This window comes from Channa argus, chromosome 2, assembly GCF_033026475.1.
Source record: "Channa argus isolate prfri chromosome 2, Channa argus male v1.0, whole genome shotgun sequence".
NCBI lineage: Eukaryota > Metazoa > Chordata > Actinopteri > Anabantiformes > Channidae > Channa > Channa argus.
This window is the reverse complement of record NC_090198.1, coordinates 2617760-2639342: the sequence shown is the minus strand read 5'-3', so window position 1 is coordinate 2639342 and position 21583 is coordinate 2617760. Positions and strand designations below refer to the sequence as shown.

General features: G+C 37.7%; 1 protein-coding gene across 17 annotated transcripts in view; it reads left to right on the top strand.

Annotated features, from left to right (window-relative positions):
• The window catches only part of celf1 (cugbp, Elav-like family member 1), a 70170-nt gene extending 49209 nt beyond the window's left edge, over positions 1-20961 (top strand). For 2 of the 17 annotated variants that reach the window (XM_067492693.1, XM_067492675.1), the window contains exons 6-14: positions 2425-2504; positions 2885-3046; positions 3179-3248; positions 3516-3644; positions 9709-9711; positions 12252-12365; positions 14373-14558; positions 19898-20041; positions 20834-20961. In XM_067492693.1, coding sequence (XP_067348794.1) covers positions 2425-2504; positions 2885-3046; positions 3179-3248; positions 3516-3644; positions 9709-9711; positions 12252-12365; positions 14373-14558; positions 19898-20041; positions 20834-20961 — 1016 coding nt within the window. Of the gene's footprint in view, positions 1-2424; positions 2505-2884; positions 3047-3178; positions 3249-3515; positions 3645-9708; positions 9712-10231; positions 10242-12243; positions 12384-13238; positions 13297-14366; positions 14559-19897; positions 20042-20833 lie in introns of all 17 variants that reach the window. The other 15 variants (XM_067492706.1, XM_067492729.1, XM_067492700.1 and 12 more) reach the window with 12 other exon arrangements.
• The last annotated feature ends 622 nt before the right edge of the window (positions 20962-21583 follow it).

The window sequence follows — 21583 nt, the reverse complement described above, 5'->3', positions numbered from 1 at the left end:
CAGGGTTTTAAATTCTATTCTAGATTTAATGGGACGCCAATGGAGAGAAGCTAGTGAAGGTGAAATATGATCCCTCTTGCTAATTCCAGTCAGCATTTGTACTGCAGCATTTTAGATTAATTACAGGCTTTTTGGGGAGTTACTGGGGCATCCTGAAAGTAAGGAATAACAGTAGTCCAAGGAAGAAGGCTGTTCTAGAGATTTGTTTCACATGTGAGGTGAAGGCCAAATCCTGGTCAAAAATAAAAGGTTCCTAGCAATAATACTGGAGGCCAGAGTTATGGCATCTAGAGTAACTATATGGTTGGATAACCTATTTCTGAGATTTTATTTAATTCTAATACAATGACTTCAGTTTTGTCTGAGTATAGAAGTTAGAAATATCAATAGATTCAATAGACATATATAGCAATGTAAATTTTTGGAGTGCTTTCTAATAATAGTATAATAGTAATAATTGTCTAAAAGAGACACATATAAAGTAAAAAGTATTGGTCCTAACACAGAGCCTTGTGGAACTCCATAGCTAACCTTTGCATGCATGGAGGATTCATCATGAAAGAATTCAAATCTATCAAACAGATAAGATTTAAACAACAACAATCCTGTTGAGGTGTTGTTGGCCATGGTAACTTAGGGTAAATTAGGGTTTAATTTATCAAAATATGTATATGGTGGTAACATTAAACAAAAAACAAAAACAAATTTTCTTATGCTAGATGCACAACTGAAGCACATTTTAAAAACTTTGCTAAGTTATTAACAGTCTGTGCTGCTGCCTTGGTATTTAAAATTGTTGCAGTTTTCATTGTAACTAAGAAATAAATTAAGGTCAAAATACATTTTTATTCAGGAGTTTATGCTGTTAAATATGTGAATAATAAGTGTACTGTATGGGGTGGTGATAGCATTACTTCTAACAACATCAAAGTATTTGTAAATGTCCATGAATGGGGCTTAAATGCAAGTATCTTCTTTGAAATATATACACCACCTATCATGCAACAGGAGAAGGGGGCGGCTGAAAGCTGACTGAGAACCCTAGGCAAAAAATAATGCTATGCTTAAGATATTGAAAATACAATAATACAGGCCACACTGCATGTAGCACAGTAACTTACAGTGATCCATTGTAATGATTTACAATTCACTGACCAAACTTCTTTGCATCTAAATTTCATGACTTTGCATACATAGCTTGACAGTAAAACACATGTCAAATTAACATGCAGAACACGTTCAGCTGGGGTGACCCCTTAAAGGGACAAGCCGAAAGCCATTGATCATTTTGAGCTGAGCTAACAAGTTGACTTCTGGTCCCCGAGTCTGACTCCAGCAAAGCAGGACATACCCTGCTAACTTAGCTAAGTTAACTAATGTTCCATTATTCAACTGTCTCTTTACCACAATCACGGCTGCAATAGCAGTATTTAGTTAATGCTATCTGCTCCACCTACCACTATCTTCCTTTTTTATCCTCTTCCTCTTTTTTCTCTCCTTTTTGTGCTCCCAGAAGATATATCCTTTCACTTTCATCAGCTGGTTTTTGTTGTTTCATTAGACCTGTTTGTTTAAATTGAATCATGAAAGGGAGTGAGAGTTGACGCCATCTTAGGAAGGTATGTGACTCATAGTGTTGTTGCAAATTTTGCACACAGCTAGTGCTGTACATAGTTTAACTTTTTTCAGGTGAGGGCAGTGATTATGAGATGCTGCATCTGAAGGTAATCCTTCGTAAGATGTCTAAATGGTCCATCAGGTGGATGAATGGGTGCTAGTGGTGCTGAAAATGCTTAAATATTATTATTTTTCGCACACACTTTTTGCACTATATAAGTGCAGACAATTTGTGACTAAATCAAGATGCTAAATGGAGGTATTTGAACCTTCCAACACTTGAGCTGCTTATGTTACACTTAAAGCTTCATAAATAACCCCTAAAAGACCATTATATAAATGAGCTGTGCATTGAAAGGGAATGATTTAACATTTGAATGTAGACATGACCTTTGGCTGCAAGTGTCATGCTATATGTCTAACAACAAACAAACAAAACAAAGAAGCTATTAGTTTGATTTTATAATCATTTTTTTTGCAAAATGCTAGACTTAAAAAGGCACTACACCCTGGTCAGAAGTATTTTTTTTGTCCCTGTTAATTTAAACATTTTGTTCCCATATCATGATGAAATTAACTGGATGTTGGTTTGATGTGACAACAATGTTCAACAGGAATTCTCGTAAGGCTCTGCACCCCTCCTCCCCTTTTCCTCCCCCTCCTCCTCCTCACATTTTAAATACTAAAAATACTTTGAATATAACAGCCAGTTGAGACCCTAGTGTGCAGTGCTTATTTAATAAGGTACTATTTGCTAACAGTACAATTTTGGTATTCTTAAATGTATGCTATGTTTCTCTCTTTTAGGTTGTGCATTTGTGACATTCACTGCTAGACAAATGGCCCAGTCAGCCATTAAGTCCATGCACCAATCCCAGACCATGGAGGTAAATTTTAACTCATGCTGCCCAATGAATCATAGTACATTTAGCTTAGCCTTTTGAAAAAAAGGTCGAGGTCTAATGATGATCTAATGACGATCTGTTTTATCTCTAAATTCCTCATGTTGTACCATCAGGTTAAGCGAGCTGGAAATAATGTCAGAGCACAGAAATCCCTTAACAAAGAAACAATATGAGTTTAAAGGTCTTTGGATATTTAGTCAGATCTAAAGATCTGTTTTTACTTTGACATTAAAGTGATTTTGTCATAATAACCAAATGAAATCAACTATGATTCACTATTGTAATAGAATAAAAGGTGAATACTTTTTATTGACGCTTTACATCAAGCTGTCTGAGTACAAAAGACTACTGTATCTGTTTAGGGCTGTTCATCGCCCATTGTGGTGAAGTTTGCAGACACTCAGAAAGACAAAGAGCAGAAGCGCATTGCCCAGCAGCTGCAACAGCAGATGCAGCAACTCAATGCTGCTTCCATGTGGGGAAATCTCACTGGCCTCAACAGCTTGGGGCCTCAGTACCTAGCAGTGAGTCTCTATCTGCCTGTATACTGTATGTATTATGGCGTGTTAATTAGTGATAAAGCGATTTTACAATTTTAAACTTTGCTCTCATTTCTATCTTCTCATGGTTTTGCACTTTACTTCTCCTGGCTTTAGCTCTACTTACAGTTGCTGCAGCAGTCAGCTTCTACAGGGAATTCACTCAGCAACCTGCATCCTGTTTCAGGTACAGAAGCGCACATTCTTCGACATGTAACATTACAAAGGAAAATAAAATGTCAAGTTTAAATATGTATTCATCATCTTAGGTGGGGCTTTAAAAATATATCAAAATGACTTTATCATATTTCTTGGTGGTTAGATAGTTTTCTCTATTCAGCATCACACTCTCCAGGAGAGAACATGTGCTTATGTGCCATTCAAGTACTGAACAGTCATGGTCAGAGAAAGGAGTGGGTGGAGACTTGAACTTATCTCTCTTTGTGTTTGCCAGGTCTTAGTGCCATGCAAAACCTAGCTGCATTAGCAGCAGCAGCAGCAGCAACTGGCACACAGGCAACACCCACTGGCTCCAGTGCCATGACTACATCTAGTAGCCCACTAAGTGCATTAACAAGCTCAGGTAAAAACTTACAACTGTGACTTAGTGATATGATTACATCGATGTGAACCCCTAAAAATACAACACATACAGTGGGAAGAAAAAATAAGCGAACCTACCGAAATTGATTGAACTATCATACTTTTGTGTTGAATACAATATTCAAATATTCATTGCACATAGTGATCATAACCCAGAAGATATGCTGTTTATTGTGAATGCTGACTCAAAGAGAGTTGTTGACACCAGACATTCCAAGAATATCGCAGAGTCGAAGCAGTTCTGTTGCAATGAAGGGCTCAAAGTCTGTTGTATAATACAGGTTAGAGCTACCAAAGTATTTAAGGTTGTTACGGCCCAAGGTTTCACAGATTATTGAATCAATCATCATTGTAAATATTCAATTGGTATCTTCAAAAAAGTCTCAAAAGATTATACTTGGGCTTTATCAGTTTAAGCAGATTGTGAAAACATTTTCTTTTGCCACTGTACCCCAGACATCATAATCTCATGGTTTAACATATACAATTAATTATCAAAAGTGAGTACACCCTTGTGCAACAACACAAACATATTAAATGGTAAACATTTTTTAAATATTTGTAATATTTTTTATTTCAAATGCCTGGTATTTGATGGTAATTCTATTCAAAAACAGACAGGTTAGATAAAGATGTAGACTGTGGCTTACGCTTTAGATCAGGGGTTCTGATCTAAAGCTTACAGTTGGTCCTTATAATCTGCTTTCCTTTTGTTTTCCCAACTATCCCTACAAATGTAGGTAATAGCATGGTAATAGTGGGGGTAATATCTTGGTCATACCATTGAAATTGGAATATGGGATTTTGTTAAAACCAAGTAATGTAAGATCTGAGGTATGTTGAGAATAAAATAATAAAGTAACATCATTGTACTTACCAAGCTTTGTATAAGCAATTTAAAGCAATTTAAATATCTAGGCAATAGCAGGAGTTACATGGGTAATAATGTGAAAATGTTAATGTGAAAATAACAAAAGGTACAAAAATTACCTGGAAACACTCTTGTTTCCATAAGAACCCTTGATTTCAGAATCACGTCAATTTAAAATGTTTGCAATGAATAAACAAATCCAGCATTAATGAATAAATTAGCTTTTTATTTAAATGATATTATTGTTTGAAATATTGAAATATTCTTTATGCCACAATTCCTGTGGCATGTCTCCTCTTGCTTTAATCAGACCGAGTAATTATACCAAGTTAATACCTTTTTCTATTGTTAAATAACTTAAAAAAAAACCACACTCAGACATGGAGGGGATGGAGTTTGTGACAACAACAAAATAGCTACAACAACAACAAAAATAGCTTAAGACAGATTCACACCTGGGGAGGTATCACTTTTACCACTGCAGAAATTACCATTAAATTATTTCAATAATTGCCATGATATTACTTGATTACCCTTTATTTCAAACCTCACAATTAAAATAATTTTTTTGTTTTGTTATGTAGGTAAAAGACTTTAGGATACATGGGACCAAGATGTTAAACTTTTAAAATCCATTAGCAAAATGTTGAAATATTAGAAATCATTAAAGTCAAATTCACTGGTGTGTCACTTAACATGCACTGTAGTAACTTGGGTATTCTAAAGGTGGCCACACACTTAAGGACTGTACAGCCACTTCGAAATTTGATTGTGGTAACTGATTAGTCCTAGTTTGTCTTGGTCAGTGCCAGTCTGGCTCAGTCAGCGCTGACATTTAGCAGCAATAATCGTTAAGTGTGTGCTGTATAAAGATTCTAGTCTTTAGTCTGAAGACCCAGTCTCTTTCAGTTATTCTCAAAAATATTTATTTTTAACATAGTTAATATTTATGACCGGTATTGGCAGCCTTATGTTAATGTAGCATTGTTTTATAAAGTTATTTTAGCTTCATTTCATTTCCTCTGTAGGCTCTATTGTCTGCATTGTCCTCACCTTTAAATCCAAGATTTTGCAGCTTTTCGTGTTTTGGTATTGTACGTACTATCCCTCCCTCAAGGAAATACACAATACAGTAGTTCTTAAATTACTGATGGGTTTATTTTTCTAAGCACTTGTTTCTATTTACATTAATCATATCCACCTGTGAACCATTTAAACATAATAAACAGTCAGAACAGGTCACATAATGAGTACATGTTTTATCACAACATAAAGAAAATAAACATAAATACATAAATAAAATACATGACAGGATGCAAAAATAAATACACACTGCCTTTACAAGTCTAAAAGGGCCTGAATGAATGAATAAAAAATATCAAAAACAAAACTTGTACCACAACACACCACGTAAGACACCTTAGCTTCAAGCTTGACTCATTTCGTTTTGAATCTCTTCTAAACAAAACTTTTAACACCTAAAGTGTCCGTGTGCAACACAAAGTAAAACGTTGTTCTGAATTAGTAATAAACAATCAAATAAATGAGAATAAAGGACATAAATAATGTATCTAAACAACATTTTAAAATTACGTGAATTTTATGGCATTTTTAAAGCATTGTTGAGTTGCTTTTAAGCATTGTTAAGTTAAAAGGCGAAAGTTACTGGTTGCCGCAATATTTCTCTGGGTACAAGAACATGTGAGATTTTCCTTCCCTCGCATGACATAGAGGGTGTGTCTATCTCCAGAATGTACAGTTGATACCAACCCATTGTTAAGTGTGTTGTCCCCAGTTTACTCTGTTGTCACGTGTTCCACATTCACACTGTCAGACAGCTGTCCATCATACTGAATGAAATGATGACTCAGTGAATAGAGACCCATAGCCCTCATGTCTTTAGTCATGAAATGCATTGAGGGGTTAGTCTCTCAGCACATCAGAGACTACCTCCCTCTCACCTTTGACCTCAAACAATCTGCTTATAGTGTGAACCAATCCACAGAGGAACCCATTGCCATAACACTCCACAGTGGGGTCTAGGGCTGAAAGTAAGCAATAGAAGCAATGAATAAGATTTATTGTTATGTATGGCAAAATTTTTATAATCGAAGTAGGTTATGCTAAGTTGGACACAATATGCAAAACAAGACAACAATTAACAGACACTTTTTAACAAACACTTTTCAGGTTTCACTTGCCTGCTAGTGAGGACACCAGTTGCAATGATATTTTCGATAATCAAATGCTACATAACACGCCATCAATTTGAGTCCAATTACCCCAATTTAGTCAAAACTACAACCACATAGATGCAAGGAAATACTGCTTACTGTAGCCTGGAGAAAGCATCAGCCATTAAATTTTACTATTCACTTATATTGAGGTTTAAGCCCTGCAATAACAAAGCCCACCTTATAAAGTGATGGCTATACATCCTAGCCAGGAAGGTGAGTGCAACAGATCTAGGACTGTATCTAAACTGTTGAAGAACAAGCAGTAATGAGAGTTTATTACTCTATAGAGGACGCTGATTTGGTTTAAACTTATCTAAAAAGTAACAAACTGGGTTGTCTATCCTTTCAGAATGCCCCTGAATCAACACAGCTTCAGATCCTGGTACTTGCTTCAGCTTAGAGTTTGAAGGGCTGAGAGTAGTCAGGTAAACACAGGATTATGACACAACATGGACCTCATACAGTCAAAAGCAACTTGGCACTCAGGAGTCCACAGGACATCTGTCTTAGGGTTATTGTCTTAGGGGTCAGGCTATTTTGGAAAAGTTCCTACATAAGCTCCTGTAGTATCCTGCCTTTACTAGGAATAATGCACATTGGATTGTAGAAACAAGGAACACTATAATGGCTGTAATATAGTGATCTTCACATGCATAGGTTGACTTATCCTAAGTTTAGCATTAGTGAAGCCTGGGCAAAACATTCAAAAATGGCTCTTAGTGTTCTACTGTGCTTATTCCAAGTAGTGGTATATATTACTACATCATCACCTACATTATTGACAGAATCTTCCATTCCGGGAATGGGAAAGGAGTCAGAAGCCGTGACTAGGTTTACCTTTCTAAAGTCATTGATGAACCGCAGGGATCCATCCAACTTTTCCTCTAGCAAGAATGGAGAACTCCATGCATTGCAGCTTTGTACTGCAAGTGAGCAAAACATCATCAGTTTTATATTGTTGGATTGTCCCTCTTTGGGGTTTCGATATGATTGTTTCTGGATTTTGGTACGAGTCGGGTTGTCATTAAGAATAGTGGAAAAATCCAAAACTAAACTTCAGCCCTAACGCCTAAAAAACATTATTGCCATATAAAGCTGGACAGTGTTAATGTTAATGGGTCAAGTTAATGGGTGCAACATGTGAGGATGTGCTGGCATAATATAGTTTAAAAAATATCATGTGGCAAACATGCTGCTTATGTTTGCAGTTGGGTCTGCAAATTACATAGTCAGCTTTGCTTAGTTCTTAAAAAACTCTATATGGTCCTTTAATTTAGCAGCTAGAGTGGAAGTGTAGTGGTTAATAATAGATTACATATGTTCTAGTGTTATTCAGTAATAACAGAAAGGGTCAGGACGACCTGGTGTTTGTGCCAGGATCAAACAGTTCCCAGTAACTATCTGGTTTGGCACAGAATAGGAAGAAAACGGGATATGGTGTTTGTCTAAGAAAGATAAGGAAGAGAGAGTTGGAAGAGAGTTAGTGAAAGTATGGAGTAGTAGAAGTTTGAAGAACTTATAATAATAGAATGTGTTGTGACGTTAAAGATCTTTTGCATAAGAGTATAAGAGTCTTGGTTTCTGTTGGTGTAGGTGCTTGGCTATCTGGCTCTATCTATTTGCTCTTTTTTGCTCTTTTGCTTTTTGCCTGTCTGACTGATGGTTCTTTTAACTGACCTCTCTGTAACATTGTACATTAAATCTTTTTCTTAATATATGGACTGTTGTGGTCTGAGTTTATTCACGACGGAACCATTACTAGGTAGCAATGCCAACACTTAATCTCTGGGTTTAAAACTTCATCTCAGAGGTTGATTTTTCATAATGCTGTTTCATATCATTTTGAGATTTAACGAGTGTCTCTAATGTAATTTGCAACATCCAGTTTTTTTAGAGAGATGCCATCACCTCCTCTGGCATCAGGAAATGCTCAGCCTTTAACCCAGGGTTGGACTCTTTGTTATTGTTCTTTGGTTCAGCTGTGAACAAAGGCATAAGAAAATTGTCAGCCAAAGGAACATTATTTTTCTTAGTCTGAGCTCTGATTACTGTACACGAAGGATAGATGCTAGGAAATGCATTATGCTTGAAAGGTGTGTTTGTAGGCAGAGAGAGAAGAGGAAAGATAAGAGTGTAGGACGGACAGTAGGGACTGTGAATGTTGGGACTATGACAGGGAAGGCTAGAGATTAGGTTGACATGATGTAGAGAAGGAAGATGGATATATTGTGTGTCCAGGAGACCAGGTGGAAAGGTAGCAGTGTTAAAGTTGTTTTAACATGGGTCAGATAGGAAGAGAAATGTAGTTGGAGTTATCCTGAAAGAGTAGTTTGTGAGGAATGTTCTAGAGGTGGAAAGAGTATCATACAGGTTGATGAGTCTGAAGCTGGAAATTCAATGTGTGATGTCCACTGTTGTTAATGGTTATGCACCACAGGTATGATGTGAGTTAGAAAAGAAGGAGAAATTCTAGAGTGAGTTAGATGAAGTGATGAAGAGCATCCCCAAAGATGAGAGAGTTGTGATTGTTGCAGCTTTCAATGGACATATTGGTGAAGGGAACAGAGGTGATGAGAATGTGATGGGCAGTTTTTTTCTTCAGGACAGGAACTCAGAAGGAGAGATGGTGTCAGACTTTGCAAAGAGGATGGAAATGGCACTTTCTTCCAGAAGAGGCAGGAACATAGGGTGACGTACAAGAGCGGAGGTAGAAACACTCAGGTGGACTACATCTTGTGTAGACGTTGTAATCTGAAAGAGACCAGTGACTGTAAAGTATTGGTAGGGGACATCATACACAGACAACACAGGATGGTGGTGTGTATAATGACTCTGTTGGTGAAGAAGATGAAGAGGACTAAGGGAGAAGACGAAGTAGTGGAAGTTGAAAAAGGAAGAATGTTGTGTAGAGAGATAGAGATAGAAAGGATGTGCAGCAGGTTAGGGTGATTAAATATAAGGATGAAAATGTATTGACAAGTGCCAGGAGTGTGATGGGAAGATGGAAGGAGAACTTTGAAGAATTGATGAATGAGAATTGAGTATTTATGAGCTGCACCTGACTTAGTGCCTAGAAAAAATACAGCAAATGCAGTATTTTCTTTGAGGATGCTGTTGAAGAAGTACAGAAAAAGTCTTACGGAGTTGCATTGTGTCTTCGTAGATTTAGAGAAAGCGTATGACAGGGTGCAGAGAGAGGAGCTGTGGTGTTGTATGAGGACGTCTGGAGTGGCAGAGAAGTATGTTAGAGTGGTGCAGGACATTTATGAGAGCTGTAAGACCGTGGTGAGGTGCTGTAGGTGTGACAGAGGAGTTCAAGGTGGAGGTGGGTCTGCATCAAGGATCAGCTCTGAGCCCCTTCTTGTTTGCTCTGGTGATGGACAGGCTGACAGATGAGGTTAGACAGGAATCTCCATGGACTATGATGTTTGCAGATGACATTGTGATTTGTAGTGAGAGCAGGGAGCAGGTGGAGGAAAATCTAGAGAGGTGGAGGTCTGCTCTGGAAAAGAGAGGAATGATTGTTATTGTGTGTGAATGAGAGCAACCCAAGTGGTCCGGTGAGGTTACAGGGAGCAGAGGTGAAGAAGGTGCAGGACTTTAAGTACTTAGGGTCAATGGATCAGAGCAACAGAGGATGGGGAAAAGAGGTGAAGAGGTGTGTGCAAGCAGGTTGGAACAGGTGGAGAAAAGTGTCAGGCGTGTTTTTTGATAAGAGTATCAGTGAGAATGAAAGGAAAAATGTACAAGACGTTGGTGAGACTAGTGATGTTCGTCTTAAAGATAGTGGCACTGAAGAAAAGACAGGAGGCAGAGCTGGAGGTAGCAGAGCTCAAGATGTTGAGGTTCCCTTTGGAAGTGACGAGGATGGACAGGATCAGGAATGAGGACATCAGAGGGACAGTTAGATGTTTTGGAGATGAACTCAACCTCAGGACAGATTGAAGTTGTTTGGTCATGTCCAGAGGAGAGATTGTGAATATATTGGTAGAAGGATGCTGAGTTTGGAGCTGCCAACTAGTTGGTGTGAAGGAAGACAGGGTTAGATGGATGCACATGATTTTCTGTGGCGAAAAGGAAAAGCAGGAAAGGAAGAAATTAATTATCCTCATCATTACTCTGACTGATTAAAGGCGGACACAAGAACATCCAGTGAGGGAATCACCTTTTATCCTGTGATATCATTTCCCAGTAGCATACTAACCCTTTTATGGGTAGCTAGGCAGACCACTGCTGTGCTAACCACTCTTGAACTTTCAACCCTTAGAGAATAAGGCTCAGCAGTGGTTGCACTTACTGGGCATCCTCAGGAAGAATAACCTCAACCTCAAGAAGCTGCTGCTAGACTTCATTCCTCCTTTGAGAGCATATTTACATACTGCCTGGGAGTGTGCTATGCAGGCTCCACACTGGAAGACAGAAAGACTGTGCAAAGGGTATTAACACCACCCAAAAAATCCTCAGCTGCCCTCTGCCCTCCCAGGACTTCACATCTAAATCCCAATGTTTCAGTAAAATTAAGGCCATCACTAGGGGCCCTTCACATCCCACCCATCTTCAGAGCCAGGGACCCCTTATCAGCTACCTCAATAGAATGTTCACTGTGCATTCATAGATTCTGAGGCTATCATTGCCCAAGTCCACTTGCTTACACTATGCTTACAATGTCTGTTTTCTGTTCTTCTGTTTTTAAATTTGTATATTTACTACATTTTATTTTTAATTTTGTGCGATCTATTGTTTAGTGTTGAATTTAAATGTCTTAGTGCACTGTTGTCAGAGTACCCACAATTGTTTTGTCCCCCCCCCCCCCCCCCAGTGTGCGATGACACATCAATCTATAGTGTATTCTGTTCTATTCTACCTAACTTAGTTACATTACAGGTAGCAACAATGTTAAATTCATTAAATTCAAATGGTAAAGCAAATAATGCTCCAGCACTTCATGTAATTTCAAGAAGTGCATTAGAAGCCTCCAGTGACAAGACTTAACAAAACTGTACTGGCAATGCAAAGATATTTGTTTTTAAAAGCATTTCAACAATTTATGCTTCATTAGTAAGTTTATTAGCATTCTTATTAATTGTAATTTTATAACTATACCTACCTTAAGGGCTGTTGAGAGCTTGGTGGAGTGTAGCGAGTAAAGCTAAATCAGTTGACTGCTTGAATTTTGCGAGGAATGAACAAAAGAATAGGGCTGAGAACAACTTTGTGAGCATATTGCAGCATTTGTATATAATTATTTTAATTGTTTTCCACTATACTAGATCTTTAAAGCACAAGGTGTAAACATAAATTTACCTCCAGCAAGGGGGAGCTGAAATTAATTATCTGTGAAAAATGGCAGAACATGTTCTTACAGATATGTGCAGAACTGGTTTTGTTGCAGTTGGATGATATGGATTTGTATGTGTAAAAATGTGTTTATTATTGTGGTGTGAATATAAATATTAATAATTAATGTCTCCCCCAACAGGTTCCTCCCCTACCTCTGCCAGCAACTCCTCAGTGAACACAATTGCTTCTCTAGGAGCCCTGCAGTCTCTAGCTGCTAGTGCTGGAGCTGGCCTCAATGTGGGCTCCCTGGCAGGTACTTATCCTATGATTGGTCTTTTTCACAGACTTATTTCCACTAACAAACATTGTACTGTAGAGCACTAAACTTTAAGTTAGAGATTTAGAGAGTTAGAGTTGTCTTGTGAATGTGATAGTTGACATAAGCTGACATAAGCTGCCTGTAATTGCCTTTGGGTACATCTATTGATATATTGCTAGTCTCTTACAAAAACCTCAATGTTTTTGTACATAAGTTCATACTCATAAGACAGTAACATGACTGTGAGGGACAGATTTAGCAGCACATGGCCTAAAAGGTCAAAAGTTTATCAATTGAAGAATCAACCAGACCTCTATTATTTGTACCATGATCTCAGACTGTCATGGGTAAAAGACCAGGAACACCCTGGTTACGAGTCCATTAAGATGGACACAGTCACAGTTACAGCCACATTAAAGTCAAGAACTATTCTAACCTCACGTCTTAGAATTGTAGGAGGAAACTGGAGAACCAATAGGCATAAAGGGAAGATATTTTCACATTAAAAACAGAAAACATTTATAACAATTATGCATTTACATACACTCTATGTAACACAAACAGGGCGTCCATCCTGGATGATTCATGGAATTTCTAATTAACATCTACCATTACTTCTCTTTCAAGAGTTAATGGTGTTGTTATCGCTTTCACCTGTGTTAGTAGTGGATTTGAATGTGCAGGCAATCATTACATCATAGCGCAGTTATTACAGCCTGCTGGTCGTTAGACTGTCAGTAATTTTTACAGACTTGGCCACTTGGGGACTCCTGTTTCCACAGGTCCAATCAGCTCTGTGTGTCTCCAGTAAGTTGGTTGGGCAACTGTGACGCAGGAAGGTAGAGCGGTTGTCCACCAATCTCACAGTTGTTGGTTCAATCCCTGGCTCCTCCGGTCACATGTCGAACTGTCCTTGAGCAAGACACTGAACCCCAACTTAGTTGGCCAGCTGCATAGCAGCTCCCACCGGTGTATGAGTGTGTGTGTGATTGTGAGTGTGAATGGGTGAATAAGAAGCAGTGTAAAGCGCTTTGAGTGCAATAGGTAGAATAGGTACAAGCGCTGCAGACCATTTACCATTTACCATTCACAGTGGGAATACATACCACAGACAAAATATCATGTGATCTGATTTCAAAATCTCACAGCTAAAGTTCTGTAATCATGAGGGCATTTAAGATTTGGAGCAAGGACTATTGCAAAATAAAAAATTGCTGTTAGTTTGTAAATACTGTACAGGTTTAATCAATATTTGCTATATTCTGCTGCTGTGTTGCTGTGCATGTTGCATGTCTTTCATGAGTGCATGGTTCTGTTACTTTCATCTACCTACACGGCACATGTGCATGTACATGTGTGTGCATTATCAGGAGAGTACCACCTCTGTCTTATTTCATGCTCTGACAAAGCATACAATATTCATCAGTATAATTATTATACTTATTATTACCATGCAAAGCTGTCCTCCTGCTGCTCCTTCACTAGTCATAGGTTTTTCTTTCAATTCATGTTTTGTTTGTTAGCTCATGAAACCAACCATCTGGGTGCTGCACATTTTGCTGTTGTTATTCTTTGTGACAGACTGGCCCAGTAATCAGAGATCATAGAGCTGTTTATGATGTGTCCAGTTGAAATATACCATTGGTTGATCATTACTGACTCTACTGAAAATGATGTGTTCCGTAGGGTGTGCAGCTAATTTCCATGAACTGGTTTTGCATTAATACCTTCTGAGTGTGCTTTCAGATGTAAATATGTTACCTAATTAATATGCTGTTTTTTGTTAAAAAGTTACACCTTGCACCAATGCTGCTTTTTAGTCTGATTTGCTGGTATTTTTCTTCTGAACTGTCTTCATTGTCTTGAAATGTGCTGTATAAAGGAGCTTTTGCTTTCATTACTTTTCACAACTCTGACCAGATAGAATCTTATAAGGACTCTTGTTACTTGATGTGTTTTATGTTGAACTTTTTTGTTTGTTTTCTTGTTACCCTGATGCAGGAATGGCAGCACTAAATGGCAGCCTTGGCTCTGGAGGCCTGTCTAATGGTTCAGGAAACACCATAGAGGCACTAAGCCAGGCCTACTCAGGCATCCAGCAGTATGCTGCTGCTGCCATCCCCAACCTGTATAACCAGAGTCTGCTGTCCCAGCAGAGCATCTCAGCTGCAGGCAGCCAGAAAGAAGGTGGGTTTTATAGGCTGGGAGTGTGAGGACATGGGGATGGATTTATACCATCCCTATAGTCATGTTAGAAAGGTTACAGACCTTTTCATTTTGGGGCCATTTTATTGCATACTAATATTATTTCAAAATGGGAAAATTGCATTTTTGCCCTTAAAGAATCTCTACAATAATGCATAATGGGAAGACCCTGGGTAAATTTCTCCCAATCCCATTTCAGCTACAGAAGCAAAATGTGTCTGTATGAATTTTCTCATTAGTATCCTCCTTACTTTGAAGATGGGTTTAGCTCCAGGGGAAATTGAGTTATTTGGAAAAGGTCTTGTATCTATCCCCTGACAGGTATATGAGTATAGTATATATTATAAGTGTTTAAACACTTTCACTGTACAAATATAATTTCCACAGACTGAAAAATGTATTTTTTTCCCCTAGGTGTTTATTGATCATTTTACAAACATTTTGTTGAATTTTTCCAAACTTTTTTCTTGGGAGAGTATTCACAGGTGAAGGAGTAATATTGATCGATAAAAATTTGGGTTTTGTTATAAAGCAGCAAATACAGCACCCAGATAGATGTTATAATTTCTGGTAAACTTATATGCTCCTTACATTGAGTATCCAAATTTCTAGTTATTAATACTTTGCAATTATTTAAAGGTGATTTCAGTGTATCCTAAAGAAGATTCTAAAGCAAGCATCAAAGACATAAAATTAATTCTTGTTTCGTGTTACATTTTACGAAATAAAAGTAACTCTGATTTACACCTAGTTATTCTAACCTTTTGCAACTGACATTTGTATAATCAAATGTATGGTCAGCTGGAGGGTTGTGGGTTCACGTCCCTGGCCAATTATAGCCTTTCTGTGTGAAGTTTGCATGTTCTCCCCGTGCTTCTGTGGGTTTCTTCTAGGTGCTCCAGTTTCCTCCCACAGTTCAAAGACATGGTTAGGTTAATTGATGACTATACTAAATTACACTGAGGTGTCAATGCGAGAAAATATGGAAGCCTGTGTCCGCCACTGGGGGAAAAAAAATCATGTTCCTGTATCTCAAAATAATGACTTACTAAGTCAAAATAATGAGAAAGTTTCTTAATATCATGAGTTGTTAAGTCAAAAATAATGAGATACTTTCTTGAAATAATGACTTAATAAGTCAAAGTAATGAGATACCACCAGGAAGTACTTCATTGGATAGGAGCTCTCAGTAATGATATCCATTTGAATTTGTATGGACGTTCGTTAAGCTTTGTCTCACCTATTTGCTTGTGTCAAATATGAGGAAATTTTCTAAAATTTCAAAAACGCTTCTTGCTCTTTTGAGTTACCAAGTCCAAAGCTGGCCTTAGCCATTTTGGTCCCCTAGGTGAGATCATGGTTTGGCACCCCCGATTAAATTAAAAATAACATCTAAGAATGTGCAAATTTGACAACATAAAACCAGTGTAGCATTAAAGTTTTATTCAAAGTCTCTGATAGCTCTCATTTAAAATTGTACGATCTATACTTCCTTGCTGCAAAGGCACCTATGGTATCATGGTGATACCTGACACCTCACGAAAACCGCACCTGAGGGCCTTTTTTGGCCTTTTCATGATGACAATATCAATATGACAAATATAAGATAAGATGAGACAGCGGGAAAATTCACTCATTAAAGCAGCTCACCAGAATGGTATAAAGTGCCAAAAGCATTTTTAAAGTATTTCCAAAAGTTGAAAAGTAGAATATACAATGCATATCCAAAAGCATGTATAAACTAACACACAGCCAAGAGAATTTACAGTATTAACCATGATCAAAAATATTTAGCTGAGCTGTTGAGTTATACAGTCTTACAGCGATGGGAATGAAAGACCTGCGTAAATGCTCCTTCCTACACTGAGGTTGTATCAGTTTGCCACTGAAGGAGCTGCACAGAGTCTCCACTGTTTGATTCAGCAGGTGAGAGGTATTGTCCATCGACCCACAGGTGTTGGCAAACCTCCATCCTCCATTCACCCACCCACTCCACAGAGTCCAGTGGGCAACCCAGGACAGAGCTGGTCCTCCTTACCAACCTATTCAGTCACTTCCTGTCCTGGTCAATGCTGCCTGAAACCCATCAATATGACTTGTTGTTGAGGTCTGTCAACAGAAATCTGAGATACGCACCAATAACTTGTCCTATCCCCATCAATCAAATAATGAGAAACAAATAGGGGGGTTGTTCTTGTTCATTGTTTCTGTATTTGTATATGTTTTATTTTCAAAATGGAACACAGGGGAAAAGGTTGCAAAGTATTGCTATTATTTATTTATTTTAATTTTTATTTTGATGGCTTGCAGCAGCTGACACTGACTAAGTCAAAATAATGACTTAATAAGTCAAAATAATGAGATACTATATTCAGTTCATTTATATAGGGCCATTTTACAACAAGGTCATCTCAAGGCACTTTACAGAATAAAGTCCAGAGTATGTAACCGAACAAATCCCCCTGGAGCAAGCCATAGGCAATAGTGGAGAGGAAAAACTCCCTTTAATGGAAGAAACCTCCAGCAGAACCAGGCTCAGGGTGGGCGGCCATCTGCCTTGACTTATATCAAAATAATGACTAAATAAGTCAAAATAATGAGATAGTTTCTCAATATTTTTGACTTAGTTAGTCATTATTTTGAGATACAGGATCAAGATTTTTTTTTTCCCCCAGTGGCAGAAACATGCTTCCATGAGAAAAGGACATGGGGATGTAATAATTCTACAGCAATAAAGAACTAATCTTCCATTCACTTCCACAATAACCTGTTTGGTCAGGCTGCACCAAGATGGAGCGGCAGAGAAGCGCCCCTTCAGCTCAGAAAATACCTTATCAACACTGTCATCCCAGATAAAAAAGTGCCTTGGCAGAGGTGAGCTTATGCAGCTTACATTTACAGATGTAGCCATTAATAGTGTCATGGTTTTTGTGTGCGGTATGTCCGCGTTATCCTACTGGTGGTGTTCCGTCTGGAATGCAGTGTGTTTCATTCAGAAAAAGGCTCATTAAAGTGTCACAACGTGTCGTCCTCGTCATCAGTCCTCAGTAATGCATCCTACCATCTGTGGATGCATTAACAACTTCTTGGTGAAAACTAGTTTTGAATCTGATCTATCACAGAGCTGCTGTCATAACCCTGTGTTTGTGTTGAATTTGTCAGATGATGTGATGGACATAAGATTTCCTATAGATTGTGTCTCTACCTCTTTAACATGGGTGGTGATGAGACTACATTACTTTTTCATACATGTTCAGTCACCCTGTCTTGTAAAAGTGTTTGAAAAACTACACAGAGGCTCACGGTGGAAATTCTGAGCTCTGTAACAGATTGTGTGTAAATATTGTTAAATGTTACGTGAATCACTTGGATTCTTTTGTAATCATCATGGACTTTCATCATTTTTAACTTTGTGTGTTTTTGGTGTCAGATCAGCTGGAGCAGCTCCTCTTTTCTCATCTCAACATCGACTGTAGTGACTTCTCCACCCAAAGTCAAATGATTTATAAAAAGAATAGTTTATGCAGTTATTTTCCTTACAGTTCATTATTAGAATTCATTCTGCTCATGAAGTGATCACGGTTCACTGGATGGCCACCAAAACTGCAGGTTTGACCTGAACCTGCTTTCAGTTTATCCAATCTCAGTCTATAAATTTCACCCGATGTTTTCAGCCCCGTGAAATCAGACGTCTCTGCCAGAGAATGAGCGACCCTTTTCCGGAGCTCGCTCGTGTCCGTAGCGTTTTTAAATGTTGTAATTAATTTTGTGGAAAAAAAGCTGGTGTTAGCTGTTGGCTAAACTATATCAACCACATCATTATCAGACTATTTAGATTTTACGTTCATTAAACTATGAATATGCTAAAATATTGTATCACGGTGTATAGATTTTTTTTAATCAGCTGTTTAAAAAACCACCTGTCTTTTTGTAAGGGCTCAGAGATGCAGGAAAGAGACATAATCGCCATGGAGTAATGTCTGCTAATTGTTATATCCAAGTCAGACCACATTTGAATAAAACTGAAACTAACACAAAGTTACTTTTTGTTACTTTGCTCTTTTCTCCATCAGTCTGTCAGATGGGATTTCATTATTATTATTATTATTATTATTATTATTATTATTATTATTATTATTATTATTATTATTATTATTACCTCCTTAAATGGTTATAAATTCCCAGTGTTCTGTGTAGATCATGAGCTCCACAGCCGTGTGTCAGTGTTTTTGGTTTGTTTCATGGCAATTTCCCCCCAAAAAGCTTCTTTACAAAGGTGCTGGGTAGAGGGAGGGTGCGTAACAATGCAGATGGTCTTTATGTACAACAGTGCTAGAATCATCAATGAGGCCCCAATCCCTCTGGTTCTTTTTAGCCATAGATATCTGAGCTAACTTCAACTATTACCTCATCATAACTAACAACCTGTATGCTAGACCCTATTCCAACAAAGGCCTATATAGTAGCTGTAAACAAACCACTACTTAAAGCAGACATACCCGGCTGTTTTAACCAATTATAGACCAATATCTAATCTGCAAAAATCCCTCTCTGTCCCTTTCCACAGATGTCCCCGGCTTTGGAGCTATTTAAGCTGTGTTTGCTAGTTTGCAGCTATTGGTCCTACTAACCTATTAACCAATGGTTTTGTTGCTATTTGTTGCTCTTTTCTCTGTCCACTTTCCACTTATCCCAACAAAAGGTTTGTAGCACTCTTGACTATAAGTGCTACATAAAATAAATTCTGAAGTAAATAAATAAAAACAGATTTCATTTAGCAGACAAGAGAAATGTGCACTTCAGTTGTGTTTATACAAAGTCCTTCGTGCAGGGTTGTGTGGAGGTGTTTGTGTTTTAAAACACTGCTCTCTCTCTTCACTTCACTATGTCACTCTGCTGCTCGTCTCACTCTCCCCGAGCTGGGGAAGAAGGGACTATTAAATGGTACGTTTAAGGACAGCAACAGACAAATTATATCTGTCTCTTTGCAACGGCTAAGCTCATTCTTCAATTAAAAAAGGGAGGTGAGTGGATGTAGGACAGGCAGTGAAATTTGGGCACATTAACAAGAACGGCTCTTGGATTGGCCGTGAACTTAAAATCACTAGATATAAAAACATTTTTCTCCTGTCATGTAACCATAGTGAGGGGTCTTGTTGGCATAGTGATCCACCATGTTTGTACCAATGTAGGGGAAACAGTATTAGAAGCATCAACAGGATATTAGCAACTAATTATTTTTTTTCTACCTCATGATACATGTGCAGAACTATGTAATTCACCTGTTGTTGCATTTGTTGAAAAACAATAATTGTTCACAGGTCCAGAAGGTGCCAACTTGTTCATTTACCACCTGCCCCAGGAGTTTGGAGACCAGGATTTGCTCCAAATGTTTATGCCCTTTGGCAATGTCATCTCTGCAAAAGTCTTCATTGATAAACAGACAAATCTCAGCAAGTGTTTTGGTAAGTTCACAAACACTATAGATATATATAGACCCTTCTATATTGTGGTAATAATTTTAGGCAGTCTACACAAAATTATCCAGAGTTGTATAAGTGACTCAGTTGCATTTTAAAAGGTTTTAATGCCCAATATGTACACGATACACCTGTCACAAGCAGCAGCCTAATACTTTCATGACCTTGACTTGTCTATCTGCTTGGTATTTACGTGTCACATGCAGTACCCCCAGTGCATGGGTAACATGGGTATGGGCAGCATGCAGTAATTGTATTTATTTATAATTTTATATTTTAATTTTTTTAAATTTCATTTAAACTTGCATCATAACAAAATAATGTATTGGTATGCAAGACACTGGTGCTTTTATCTATCTTTTTTATAGTATTTGTTGTCCACAGCTCTTTTACAGTGCATGGAAACCAAATTCTTTATGTTTTTGTTTTGTTTTGTTAGAACAGGATGTTACTGGGATTGGCATGTTTGTTATGGAGGGGATTTTGGATTTTTACAGTAGCTTCACGAAGTATTTATTCTCCATCACTTTTGTTACACTTTATGTACCATTGATTTAATTTTAAAAGCTGGCACTTTGTGATTCTGAGAATAAACTGGTGGACTAAGTAAAAGTATACATTTTAGAAAGTTTTAATTGACAGGTTTTCTGTAGGCCCTAGGAGACATGAATATCAGTCTCTTGGTGAAAAAGTGGGGACTGGTTTTAGATATTTTATATAAAACCATATATATATATTATTTTGGCTATCTCAATATACTGTTTTTTTCTCCTTCAGGCTTTGTGAGCTATGACAACCCTGTATCATCTCAGGCGGCCATCCAGTCGATGAATGGTTTCCAGATAGGCATGAAGAGATTGAAGGTGCAGCTGAAGCGCTCAAAAAATGAAAGCAAACCCTATTGAAAATGCTGAAACACTGCAGACTTATTTAGACAGGGTGGTGCTATGGTAAGTGAAGAATAATTTACCAAGCCTAGTCTACAGAAACTTTTGCTGCACTGCCTCTCCTGGCTGTTATTTGCATTTCTAGGCAAAGCTAAAGTTAAGCTATATAAGCTTTTACACATTCTATCAGTGTTTACAGACTTTCTTTTTCTTATATTGGTTATAAGAAAAATAGGAGAACAAGGTGTATTTTTATTTAATTTTTGCTTCAGTTTGCTGTGATACAAAAACATAAGTTAATTGTTAATTTAAGTTGCAAGTTGAAAGGCATTTACTTCATGTTAACCTGCCCCTCTGCCATTACACTCAAAAAACAGGTAGCAGCTGGAAAAGACACCTTCGTTTGAAAAGAAACTTGAAATCATGACTACAGTCTCTTTCACATTTTTGGTTGCACCTTCCCGCTTGGTCATAACAGGGTAATAGTGGGTATTAGTTCAAAAATAATATAATATAGAGATAAATTCTACGTTGGTAATTATGGTAATAACAATGTAATGGATAATAGATTATATATACTGTAATTGATTTGTAAATAATAATACATTTTTTAGTATAAGGTAATATAATTTACCGGTTG